This window comes from Strix aluco, chromosome 1 (assembly GCF_031877795.1).
Source record: "Strix aluco isolate bStrAlu1 chromosome 1, bStrAlu1.hap1, whole genome shotgun sequence".
NCBI classification, from domain to species: Eukaryota; Metazoa; Chordata; class Aves; order Strigiformes; family Strigidae; genus Strix; species Strix aluco.
Window position 1 is genome coordinate 67,398,695 of NC_133931.1, and position 12,975 is coordinate 67,411,669.

Consider the following 12,975-nt stretch of genomic DNA (forward strand, 5'->3'; position numbering starts at 1 on the left):
CGCGCTGCGGGGCTGCTGTCGTTACCGGCCCGCCTGGGGGGGCGGCGGCGGCGGGCAGCGGCGGGGAGGGGGGCGCCGCGCCTGGGCAGCCCGCTGAAGCAGGCGGGTGAGAGCGGCGCTGAGGTACCGCCGTGGCTTCAGCGGCTGGCGGGGGAAGCGGGAGCAGCGGGGGTGTGCGCGCCGGAGAGCGGTGCTCCCCGGGGGCCGGCTTCTCTGTGCAAGCTCGGCGGAAAGACGGGCGGGGAGGGTGCCTTTACCGGGAGGCTTACGGCTGTAAAGGTGTCCTCGTGATAAAAGATGTGGTTTCATCGAGAAATGCGTTGAAGCAAAATAATCGAGTTAATTCATCCGACTGACGCTTCCCTCCTGCCCCCAATTATTTGCTGAAAAGTACCGTATAAACAAGAGTCGGATTTATTTTTTTTTCATTGTGTGCAGTGAACCATTTTTGCAGGATGAGCACTGTGACTGAAGAAGTTAAGCCAGAAGATGACAAACGGGACTCTGAAAAAAAAATATTTTATTGTGAAGTGAGTGTGTTTCTTGGTGGCTTCTCAGACTGTATGCTAAAGTGCAGGCCTAAGGTATTAAAGACCATGCTCTTAGAATTGCAGACCTAACCTAGATGTAGTGTGGCAAACTTGTAAGTAAGAGAAGGTGTTAATGTGGAGAATAATGTGGTCAGTACCTGGAAGAGCTACTTAAGATTTGGTGAATTCAGTTTGTGCTTGAGCAGTCACAGGTGCAATATAATGGTTCTTAATTCTGGTCTTTCAAATCTCAGTTAAGTATTTCTCATAGGCGACTCTAAAGGCTTATTTATCTCTAAAATGCTGCAACTCAATGAGTCAGAACGTGTTAAACTTGTCAGTTGTATATTGTTCTAGAAGTTACTTTTTTCTGACGAATTAAACTTCTGGGACAGTATGTCAAGAGAATAGACAATATTAACATGTATTAGTCATTGCTTTTTTTATCTAAAGATAGTAAAATAACTGCAGATCTATGTTGTCTTCCATTAATTGTAATGGTATATGTGTGTCTGTGGATCTTGATGAAATGCAGGTGTCTTCATTGTTTTTCTGATTGCTTTGACGTGACAATGAACAGGGTTGCAGTTATTCTAGGGCATAATTTTGTCTCTATTCCTTTCTAGTCACTGTATGATCCTCCCTTTTTGTTGGCTTTCCAGCCTGGAGAAGTTTAGAAAATTAAGAATCCAGAAAGTGGTGGTAGGAGGGAAGGGGGAGGCTCTTAAAACATTCATACCACCTGGTATATTTAAACATGTATTTAAGTATCATTTGGACAGGTTTGCACGCTATTTCTGGTGTCTTTCGTGGTATGCTGCTCTCCTAAATGTCATGCAAATTGTACTGTTTAAGCCAAGAAGACCTTGGGTATTATGCTGTAGAAACAGATGTGTTTCCAATTCTTAAAACTCACCAACTACAGAATATCTATAACACAACTAAAGATGTGCTTTCAATCTATTTTTTTAGGTTTGTAAAGTTCCATGTATGAGTTCTATAAGTCTTCAGTCACACTATCGTGGCGCAAAGCACAGAAAGGTAATCTTTTTCCATATTAAGTGTATATGCAAATTTAACCATAAATCTGGGGCTCTTGTAAAGTTCTGTATTTGTCTTCATATGGCTTCAAGTGCTTATCTAACTTACTGGTAGATCTGTAACAGTAATTTGCTGGAAGAATCCCAAGAAAAAAGATGAGGCGGGAATCTCACAACTTTCTTTTGTACAGCATGTAACTTGAAATATTAACTGTACCTAAATGTGTGTTAATTGTGAGATTAACATTTGAATTACACTTAAGTCACTAATAGTGAAAGAATGAAAACTTCTGGTTTTGGATACAGTTGGTAAAAGTGCTGCTCTGTTTTCCAAGTCTACGTAACTCACCTGTACTTTGAATAAAACTAGCTTGCTTATTATTTGCATAGTAACAGCAATTTGGATTTCCTGCAGGAGTTACATAGGCTTAACCGGCGAGTCCTATGGTTCTGTTTGTTTGAAGCTTCTCAGTAGCAATTTCCTGGTTTACTGCCTTTGCTTGCTGTGTCCCTAAATTATTAGACAGCGTTCTGTGAGGACTATTTAGAGATGAGGCTTTTATAAATGTTGTTTGACCTTTTGACTGTTTGATGATTATCTTCTGCTTAAAATTCCACATTCTCAGTCTATAAAGTTGAGACATACTCAGTTGTCTGTACTTTCCTCTGTTACTTATGATTGCTGTCATCAGATTGTTTGTATTGTTGTGCCTGCTCTAATGTTTTCTTAATGACATTTTATTCTTCCTGGAACACTAAAGACATAACTGCAATACTGTCTCTCCCAAGTGTTTGTGTGCCCTTTTTCTTTCAGTTGTAGATGAGGGGCATCTCCCCACATCTGTGTTTTCAAGACAGATTAATAGTATTTTGTTACCTGTTTGCTGATCACTTTCATAGCATTGACTCTTACTTGAGTCAGTGGCTCTACTTTCTCCAAATGCTTTTTTCCCCCCAGGATTCAGTCGTCTTGTTCCCTCTTGATGCAGTAGATTAGTACAGTGCTGCAGTATTTTTTGTGTCCTGCCAAATGTTCTTGCTGGTGCAAGTTGTTCCTTTGGTTTTGTGGTTGCTTATTTCCTAGCTAACCTTCATAGCAATCCAATTACTGCTGTTTCTCCCTCTTAAAGTGAAAAAACTGGTGATTATTTTATTAGAAAATCTGCATGTAGTTTTTCTTCTGTTTCACTCTTGGAAATCAGTGTAGGCTAGGCTACATCTGTCAAACTTCACTGAATTAATGAAGGACTGCAAACTGATAGTGAGCATGAATTGGGCAGGCTGAAAACCAGATGCTTGTTAGATATTAAATGTGGTGTGTGGAGTCCTGGTAAGTCATATGACTACACTTCTGTAGGAGTAACTCTCCAAGATTGTGTCATTGTTTTCAGTTACCTCTAATTCCTCACTTTAAATATGAAATCTATTGTATGTTTTGACTGAAGGTGATCAGAATTCATCGAGTTATCTCAAGAAGTTTTTGTATCATCAAGTTTGAAGTAACCATAAAAGTCCTGAGTTTGTTTTTTTGATACAGGCTAGGTGTTGATAGCGAATAGCTCTTAGTTTGTTCCTTAGTAGAAGAGTTTCTGTTCAAAATAATACCAAAGGATGTCCTAACAATGTAACAAAATGAAGAGAAGATGGTAATTCTTTACCTAAATTGCTACTCTGGCCAACCCACCAGTCATTTTTTATGGCTTTAGTCAGATGATTCTTTTTTTTTTTAGCTACTGATTTGTTTTAAAGTGGCATGGTAAAGATACTTTGTGCTTGTCCTCCACCAGAGGAAGTTTCAAAACCACAGGAAATAACCCTTCATCAGGAGGACAGTCACTGGGAAAATTTCAAGAAACAAATGTAAACACTTGCTACATGTGTTAAATTGGCCTACATTTCCCATAGCTATTCAAAGTAAAATGTGTTATTTTGAGTACCTCCACTAGTAAAGCTTGGTTATCTGACAGATCTGTAGAAATACTTCAGCTGACTTTGTGAACATGGTTACTGTATTTTTTTTGGTCACCTGAGTAGTTTCTTTATTCTGGGTTTTGGATAGGTGCATAAGATATTTATCTAGGTTACTTCTGCATATCTTTGTTTCATCTCTATATATTGATTGGTTTGTTCACCCAATCAGTACCAATAGCATCAAAATGTATAATTTCTTTGAAAGAGGCCCCTTCCCAAACACCTAAGCATACTTCTTGGGTAAATTGTACCGAATTTATTGCTTACATAAAACTAGGGAGATTTTTTTAGTGACCTATGTATAACAAAAGAATGAAGACTACTTTTTTTAGGAAGTCTAATTCATATGTGCTATGGTCCTCAGACTCCTGGAATATTGCTTTTGATAAATTAGAGATTTTTAGTATGTTCTTCCTGTACTTATTCTCAATCTGGGTGTTTGAACTGACAGTTCAAATAATTTGCTGCTGGAGGGGAAAATGTAAATAATATCTGTCTCTTAATGGCAGCTTAGGCAGACTACCCAGATTTGTTATAAATTATACAGAAGTTTTAGCCAGGGTATTTTCTTACTTCCCAAACTAAAAGAGAATAAGTTTATACCTAAAGACTTGTGGAATTCTTCTGACTGTGGTAAAGATTAATAATTTGGTGCATTGAGCTCAGTCTGTGCTCTTACAGGAGAGTGAGTCCTGAGTTGTTTAATTTGTATTTTTGTTTGTATATTTGCAGGTGTAATGCTCTGTAACTCACTGGATTGTTGTGTGATTGATTTCAATATAGAGATAGATTGATAGAGATAGACTGGATGACATTGCATCATAAAATATAAGTAATTTTAAAGTATTTCAAGCAAATGGTTAGTAAGTGCAATGTCTTTCTTCCTAGTTTGTTACTAGATTAGGTTTTGTTTGCTTGAAGCGTTTTCCTTTTGTGCTTGGAAATTTATGTGAATATTTTTTCTGAACAAGTCTCAGAGGAGTTGGTTTAGTCAAATAATAGATGATCAGTTATCTAATTAGATGAAATTGTTGCCACTTGCATTCTATGATGTATGAAACTAACATAGAAGTTCACAAGTCTTTGAATTTGCAAAATATTAGGTAATATTTTAATTCTATATGGTGTACCTATTTAGAGTTCATTTAGTATCTGTCCCTGAGAGTTGATTCTTTGTTGTGCCAAGAGTATGTACTTCTTACTGACTTCAGTGTTCATGACTGTGATGCTTTCTGTGTCCCTGAACTGGAGCTTGAGTAATAAGCAGAATACACATATAATTTTTTCTAGGGCTGGCAATTCATGAGGCCAAACACCTGTAAAAGGTACTGATGGACGAAAGATTGTGGGGTTGGGATGACCACGGTACAGCACTGTGTATATCTTGTGAATTGAGTGCCTTATGGCCTCTATGTAGTTGCATACCGACAGGTTTTGTGGTGGTGTTGTTGACTAGGTGTTGATGGGGGTGATGAGTGGAAAATGACTTGGACAAAATAGCATTCATATATGTGAATACATATAGTTCTTGGCTCTTTGGAAATTGGAATTGGCTTGTATTATATACTTTGAAAAACAGATGAATGTTACTTTTAGCCATTATGGGAAAATGGTTGGAAAGCAACGTTTATGTAAGTATACTAATGCTTTTCATTGAACCAAGTCTGTAAGAGTAATGAGGGGTATAATGCATGAAAGGGTGGGTTTGTTTGGGTCTTTGACAGCTGAGTAAAAAGCTAGGACTTTAGAGGGAGCAGTCCCTAGTTAAAATATACCTGCTGTGCATGTACCTGGAGTATGGTGGTAATATATTTTATTCTGGTTTTGCAAATATGCATTAGCTTTATTGCTCAGTTTGCTAGAAAGGAAATCCTGGAGTGGAATGTCTTTTTTCCACGTGTTTTGAACAGCCCTTTGCAGGCTTGGCACCAGAAGTGGGTTGCCTCTTCTGTGAACTATATTTGGAGCACAAACGAAGACTGTTACAGTTCTAGCAAGGATTCAAGGTTCCTTACCCTCCCTTCGTGTCTGGCGATAAATAGGGTAGAAATGCCTACTGTGTTCTAAAAGGAGAGGAATCTGCATTTGGGACTCTGCAACCTCATTAGAAACAAGGAATGTTCAGATCTGTGAAGAGAGTTGTTAGTTTTTGTCTTCACCATTTCCGTGTTCTTATTTCTGCTATATCTCTTGCCCCTGGTGGTTGTGCATCAGAACCTCTGGTTGAAAATACCTGACGTACAGGCGACTTTTCTGTCCTTAAAATATATCATTAAACCAACCATGCTGGAAAAGCATTTTAATTGGACATTTTGTGTTGATACTTGGAATGTTAATATAGCTTGGTTTCAGCTACAGGAAAATTGCCTTGCTGTTGTATTGTTTGTTTGGTCTCCAGATGTATACTCGTATGTTCTGCAGTTTATCTTCGTGATCCAAAGAGGCTTAAACTGTACAGCTTTTCTTTTGCAAAAAAACTTGATTTGCTTAGTATGAGCTTGAAGAATTAAAATAAATAGAATTTCTGTGTATGGGCTGCTAACATCTAGCCGATATGCTTTCAAGAGTCTGTATATATTTAGGAACAACTAAATTATGTTTACATAATTCTTAACTAAGCCTGTGAAGCTGTTAGATAACATGTGAACTTGAATTGTGTGGAAAACTAATTTATGCAGAAGCTCTTACAGATTACAGTGTGTGTGGGAGGTTTGAACCCTAAATAAAAACCAGCAGTTTTTGAGTTTTGGGTTCTTTAAGTTAGACACTTTGTTAAAACTTACCCTAACTTTTCATAGTCTTAGCTCAAAACCAGCTGTTGCAACTTGCTTGTGACACGTGACCCAGGACAAAGCATAAGTTACCTAATGTGTGAGAATCTTAATTTCTGATGTAGTTTTGGGGTTTTCACCATTTGCTTTTTTTTTTAAAGAAACCTCAAGAAGGGGTCACAAGTAAAATGGACCCATTAGCTTTAGTTGTGGAACTAATGTTAACAAAAGCAGTAATCCAAGTGCAGTCAAAGTAAAAGTTGATTGTCTGAAATGGTCAGGAAGAAATTCTCTTTGAGTAGCAGCTCACAGTTGCTAATGTTTTCTACTTTTGTCTGAAAAGTTAGGTATTAGCAGCTGTTTGTTGTAAAACTTTGTAGAATGGCAAGTAATGAAAACACTTGCACTTGCAGCATCATAGCTACAAGGGAGACAGTATCTGTATTCTAAGCTTATAAAATCCTGCTGAGCTCATACACCACCACCCACTATCTGTGGTGATACGGGGACTTAGGTAACTTCCTTTTTTATAACAGCTATTTGGCTTCTTAAACAATTAACTATTGTGTCAGTCTCGTTTCCTACTGAATTGTCACACTGACGTGCAGCATCTCTTCCGTGCCACTGAATACTGAAAATATAGCACTCAACTCCAGGGGCTGCTCTGGGCAGACAGCTGCTTTACTGATAGAATGATCACGCTTATTGTTTCATTCTTGTAAATGGCGAGTTTGTGTTTACTTGCAAAAAAAGTTCTCCAAATGAGTCAGGATCATTTTAGCAATGTTCTGAAATGGAAATTTAAGATCCTCTTTTCCTTAGATTCTCCCAAAAAGCAATCTGTTCTGGATTCAGCTGATCAAAGCCACTTTTCCTGTTCTTCATGATATGAATGAACTTTCAGGAGATTCGGCTAGCCTTAAGGTTTAGCAAATCCACTCAAAATGGTGGGGGAGCTGCTTTTGTTAGTCTGTTTTTCCTTTTGGGGTGAATTTTATTTTTCTTTTTTGTCGGAACTACAACTTTTGAAAATTTAGGAGCTGTAATCATGCAAAACTCAAGGTTTTGTCTGGTATCCTTGAGATACTGTGTTTCAAGCCGTAATAATCTCCTAAAACTTCATTATAACAGGGCTTTCTTGAAATTAGCCTTATATTAACTGTAAGTACACTGTCAGTGCTTCCAGCTTTTGCAGAAAATCATAAAGGCTCTAATTTTTCCTATTTGATAATGGAAGCTTTGGCCTGTAATGTAATTCATCTGCAACGGCTTCTCAGGAAGTACAGGGCTTTTCCTTCAAATGGTGCAGCACATTAATTTCTTTTTCTTATTTTATTTTGGGGTGACTTGCATCTTCATAATTAAAGAAAGAGAAAGCCCTGAGACGCAAGACTGTCTATTGTAAGTATAACACTTTCTTCTTTCCAGTCTCCTAGGATAGATATTTCTTGGGGGTTTTAATGTTTGTTGGTTTTTTACTAGTTCAGATATTTGATTTTGCCAGGTATATGTGTCTATAACTGTGTTTCTCTTTATATGCTGAACATTTGTCTGAGTTTTCTGTCTAGTGAACTACTGAGCAAAGAAATATTTTAGAGCATGAAACCTTCACTGTGCCTTTCCACATCTAAATATTGGTATATCTGTCTAGTAGAGGGATGGATAGTCAGTATTTTAGTTTCTTACCTTCCCAGGCTAAACAGTCTCCCACTTACCTGTCAGCTTTATGCACTCGCTGCTAAGCTTCAGGCAGTATGCGAAGAAGCTAAATCAGCAGGCTAACAGAGCACTGTTGCAGATGCAGCTCTACCAGTGCTGGAGTTGCCTAGCTGCATCACAGGAGTGTTCTGCCTCTCTTCATTGTAGTGGACTTGGGAGTAGCAAAGACCTATTCAAGGTAAACTCAGTTGTTGGGATATTTTTTCCCTCTGAAACTGAGAATGTGAATCTAGACTGTCGTATGTCAATGAAAATAAGAGTTGTGGTGAAAGGTTGAAAATATGGGATATAACTAGGTCACAGCGGAAATGGAAATCTTACTGTAAAGGCACTGATGATGATGTGCAAGACTTCTAAAGTACAGGAAGCAGAGAACATCGGCAGATATGGGAATACTGATAAAAATCAATGAGAAGATTAAAAACCAAAATGGTTATACAGTCAGTCACAAGAAATAAGCCTTTCACTTCTACTTTATCTTCTTAGCCTGTTTTCCTAAGAAACAAAGCTTACACTCTGGCTTTGTCATCTGTTCCCCAGTATCTTTTGAGCCTCTCAGCCTTTTTGAACCAAGTTGATCAAGGGTTCCTGAAAATGCATATCTGCACAGAGAAGAGTGATGATGTCAGTCTTTTACTGAGGGAAGTGCTGCAGGCTGAGCTCGTCACTTACTGGACCCTGAAGAATCAACACAAGACAAAGATTTAGAAAAGCACTGGTCAGAGTCCATTTCCTAAGACTGGGCTTCATTAGCTGGTCTCGTGGTTTGGTGTTGACAAGAGAATATCGCTGCAAGACGTCATTCAAGTGTGTGAACAACTATGAGACATCTTGCCTCAGCAGATATAAGTACTGTGTGCAGATCTCTTTGTAGGAATACTGGTAATGAAGCTCCTTGACAGAATTTCTGCAAAATTTCTGAAAACATATGGGTCTCCTCAAAATCCAGTGGATTTGAGCAGTCCAAAATTGTATTTGTACCTCAGTAACAAGAACAGATTTGTTTGGCTATGGTCTAGTGTTTTTAGTGGAAGACAATTTCTAGAGACTTCTTTGTATTTCTCGTCAGAAACGGCCATTAAAAGTAATACTCATTAACTGAAGAGGTTCTTGCTTCAAGACCATAAAATCTTGTTTTGGAGGAGTAATGTAAGGATGCGTGGGACAGAAAGTGTGACTTGAATAAGAGGGCAGAAGGTGTGGCAGCAAGACTAAAAAGAGTGGTGGAATACAGGAGCCAGTTGCAAAGACCTACACCGTTAGAAAACAGTACTGCTTAATGTACTACAAGCTCAGCGTTCTGTTGAGAATTCAGGTTAAGAATGTATGCTTGTTATAAACACTGTATCTCTGGAGATGTCATAGGTTAGAGTCTTTCAACTGTGGTGTATGTTATAGAACAAGAAGAGATAAGTTAAAGTATCTGATCATTAAAGTGAAGAATCTAGAATGAAACTTTGATAAACAAATTAGAGCTAACTTCTGGAGGAGCCCCAGCATTGCAGGGTACCATGTGTCAGAAACATTACAAGACGTGCTTTAATCCAGAAGGTTCTGTGCCTTAGTAATCATTTTGAAGCAATCAGCATATTTTACTTCTAATATAAAATGGTTATTCATACTACTGATGTCTCCTTTATTCTACTTTATCCATATTGAATTCTGCTTCACTGAAGATCCAGATGTGGGAGACCAATTTGCAAAGCTACCGTTAGGGTTTATTTGTCCAAAAGAGGCTGAAACTTGGCCTGATGAAGTTTATTTGTATGTTTTAGTTGTGTTGGGTTTTTTTGTTTACAGCTAGAAAAGCTTTCCACCTGAGTAACTTTTCAAAGATGACAATTCAGATTTCATTTTGGGAACTGCAGTGCAGAGTTACATATTCAATGTATATGCAGAGCTTCTCGAAACTTCCATGGACATACTACCAATAATACAAATAATTCTCCCTCAAGAGCCAGCAGATCCAGGAAGTTCATTGTACTCTGTCACTCAGATAAAAGAATAAATTTTGTATTTGCTTGGCCTTTGTTTTTTCATTTTAGGTAATTGATGATTTTTTTCTACAGTTTGCAGCCATATATAGTAAGCATGAACAAAAATTATACTGCATTTGTGGAGTAAACTAGCAAAGTCTTGTGAATGAGCATAGAAAGTCGATATTCTTAATTAGGTGCACTATGTAAAGTATGAGTCTAGTATTATTTCAGGTTTTAAATTAATGAGATGCTCCTGTTATTGCTGCTGGATCTCCAATCTTGTTCTAATGTTCATGTTATGAAATACTCCAGTGAGAGTGAAATGTGGCAGCATGTTCAAAGAGCCAGGAACAAAAATGTATGGCCGCTGTCAATGAGTTTTCTTGAAAATTGCTTGGGACAAAACCTGGCAAGTATCTGAAATGTGCTCTGTCTAAAGAACAGGTACTTCAGAGGATGAGGTTTGACATTTAAAATGTTTTACACCAACATCTGCAATTTCTTCCTTGCTGCAGAATTGAAAAAAGTTCCTTTGTCAGTAGGGAGAACACCACCAATGCTGCTATCATTTGTAAACCAGTATCAAAAAAGACAAATGATTTGGATTCTGAGTGTTTTCAGATGGGACATGCCATGTACAGTATCCTCTCTGAACTCATCAAAAGTAACTGTTCATAATACAGAAGTGATGAGTGTGAGTAACCTGACTGTTTAACTTAACTGTCTTCAAAGCCAACAAGATTGTACAGTCAGGAATTGCAGTTGATTCCAGATGATTGTGTTTGGATTCTTACACTTTCTGTCAGAAAGACATCTGGATACCATGCGAGTTTCCATATGGCAAAACTATCAACCAGTTACTTTTGTGGTAATGACAGAATTGGATATCTGGGCTGTTTCTTTGCCTGCTCTCCAGCAGTTCAGAGGAAAGCAACTTAATGGAGGATGTGGGAAGAGAAGATGCTGAAGTTCTAGGGCTTTACTAAGAAAGTTAAAGCTCAGTTAAGTATATGAATTTCAGTCATGTGATTTCTTTATATGATGATATAATTGGACACATGGAAGACTTCTTGCAGCTGTAGTTGAGGCAGTTGTATGTGTTCAGGAATAAGGAGGGGAGGAGGCTCAACATTGCTTTCTTTCCTTGGGACCTTTTGGCCAAAGCAGACAGAAGTTTGGAAAACTTTTCACTTTGAGTAAGAAGTGTTAAACGATGGGGGTATGCCAATATACATGTTAGGCAAATGTTCCCTGGGCAATAGCAAAATCCAGTGGTTTACTACTAAAACAAGGTAGCTCAGATAGGAGGCATAGTACAGAGTATGAGCCCTACTAAAGCCATTTCAGGGCTGCCTATCTTTATTGGAATTAATTTGGCACAAAGAAAAGTGGATTAATGGAATTTTTTTGCACAGCCTGTGGAATTTTTCTTGCATTACAGGAAGATGCAGAGTTAGCATCTCTTACAATGATAGAAAGGAAAAATGTAATAAGGGATGTTGTAGGTGTTTAGCTGCTGGATCTAGCAACCTGTGTCTACATTCTTCAACCCATAAGTAGCACCATGAGTAAAGAAAGCTTTATTATGGTCATTGTGTAAAGTGTGGAGTCAAGGGGAGGAATCCGATCTGAAGATAAGCTGCATTTATTTAACAGCACTGACTACAAGTTCTACCTCCAGTGAAAGCACAAATGTTACGTATTTTGCCTTGGGTTCATCAATGACAACCTTATCAGTATCCTGATCAGCATATCAGCTTTATGATGCAAGATAAATTTATTCATTTTAACATGTCCTTCCATGCTCAGTGTCTGTCAAGCATTGATTAGTATGCATAAGGTTTTGGGATGTAAAACTACATTTTCAAAGAAAGGAAACCTGGAAGTTCTTTTCTTGCCTAGAAGAAAAAATGTTTCAGAAACCATAATAATAGAAATACTGAGATTGAACACTACTCCAACTCCCTTACCACCTCTCTTGGGGAGTTCCCCCATACAATGGAATATAGAGTCTTTGTGCACTTCACCTCTTTTATTCAAAAGTGAATCTGTAGTGCTGAGTCCAGTACCTCCATTGCTGCTGAGTAGTGGCTGAAACTGCCCTTAAGTTTTGAAACATAGCTGTTCTATTTCTGGCAGTCATTAGGAATGTGTGCATTAAATACATGTATAGATGTAAAAGGTGGAGAATAAAGAAACATGTTCAGCACTGTCATTGAATGTTGAAAGGGATTTTTTTTTTTTTGTTCATATAGGTAACTAGTATCTGGAAAATATCCCTTACTAAATAAATTGATTAGTTGGAAAGGATTTCCTGAGACTGAGGTGATTTCCTAGGTTCCTGGTTGAAGCAGGGCTACTGTCAGTGCTGGATCATCACTTGGTTACTGAAGCCTTGAACAACTCTGAGGGCAAAGTCTGTTTAATCTGCTTGTAGTTGCTTCTCGGTCCTAAAGAGGAATTTTATCCTAACATCCAATCTGTGCCTCCTAAGCAACTATTTCTGGCTTCTATTTGTTATGCTGTTGCACGTCCCCAAAGGGTTTGACTCATCTTTCTAGCTGCTCTTAGGTATCCAGGCTATTAGATCTCCTCTTAGCCTCCACTTTACTAGATTAAACAAGTCCAGCTCCCAAACCTGTTCTCATAAGTTATTTGCCATGAGTTGTCTGTCTTGGTAGCCCTTCTGCTGGACCCTCTCTGTTTTTTTTCCACATCCCACTTGAACTGGAGAAGAATGGAACTAGACAGCCTCACAAATCCCAAATAATGGAGGATAAAATATTCTGAAGTATGCTGCCTGTGCAGTAGCTCAGTATGGGGTTTGCCTAGTTCACGGGAGATGTGCTTTTGGCCAATACTCAGCTTAGCATTCATCATTAACTCTGAGGTGCTTTGACAGTGCCGCTGCTCAGTCAGCCAGATCTCAGCCTGTATTTGTACATGGGGTTATTTCAGCTGCAGA

The 12,975-nt window shown here is 38.4% G+C and overlaps 1 protein-coding gene across 1 annotated transcript in view; it reads left to right on the forward strand.

The window, feature by feature from the left end:
• The window catches only part of LOC141923215 (uncharacterized), a 35,447-nt gene continuing 22,472 nt past the window's right edge, over positions 1-12,975 (forward strand). The window contains exons 1-4 of the mRNA XM_074823912.1: positions 1-106; positions 439-530; positions 1,503-1,571; positions 7,680-7,713. Coding sequence (XP_074680013.1) covers positions 456-530; positions 1,503-1,571; positions 7,680-7,713 — 178 coding nt within the window. The 5' untranslated portion in view covers positions 1-106; positions 439-455. The remainder of the gene's footprint in view (positions 107-438; positions 531-1,502; positions 1,572-7,679; positions 7,714-12,975) is intronic.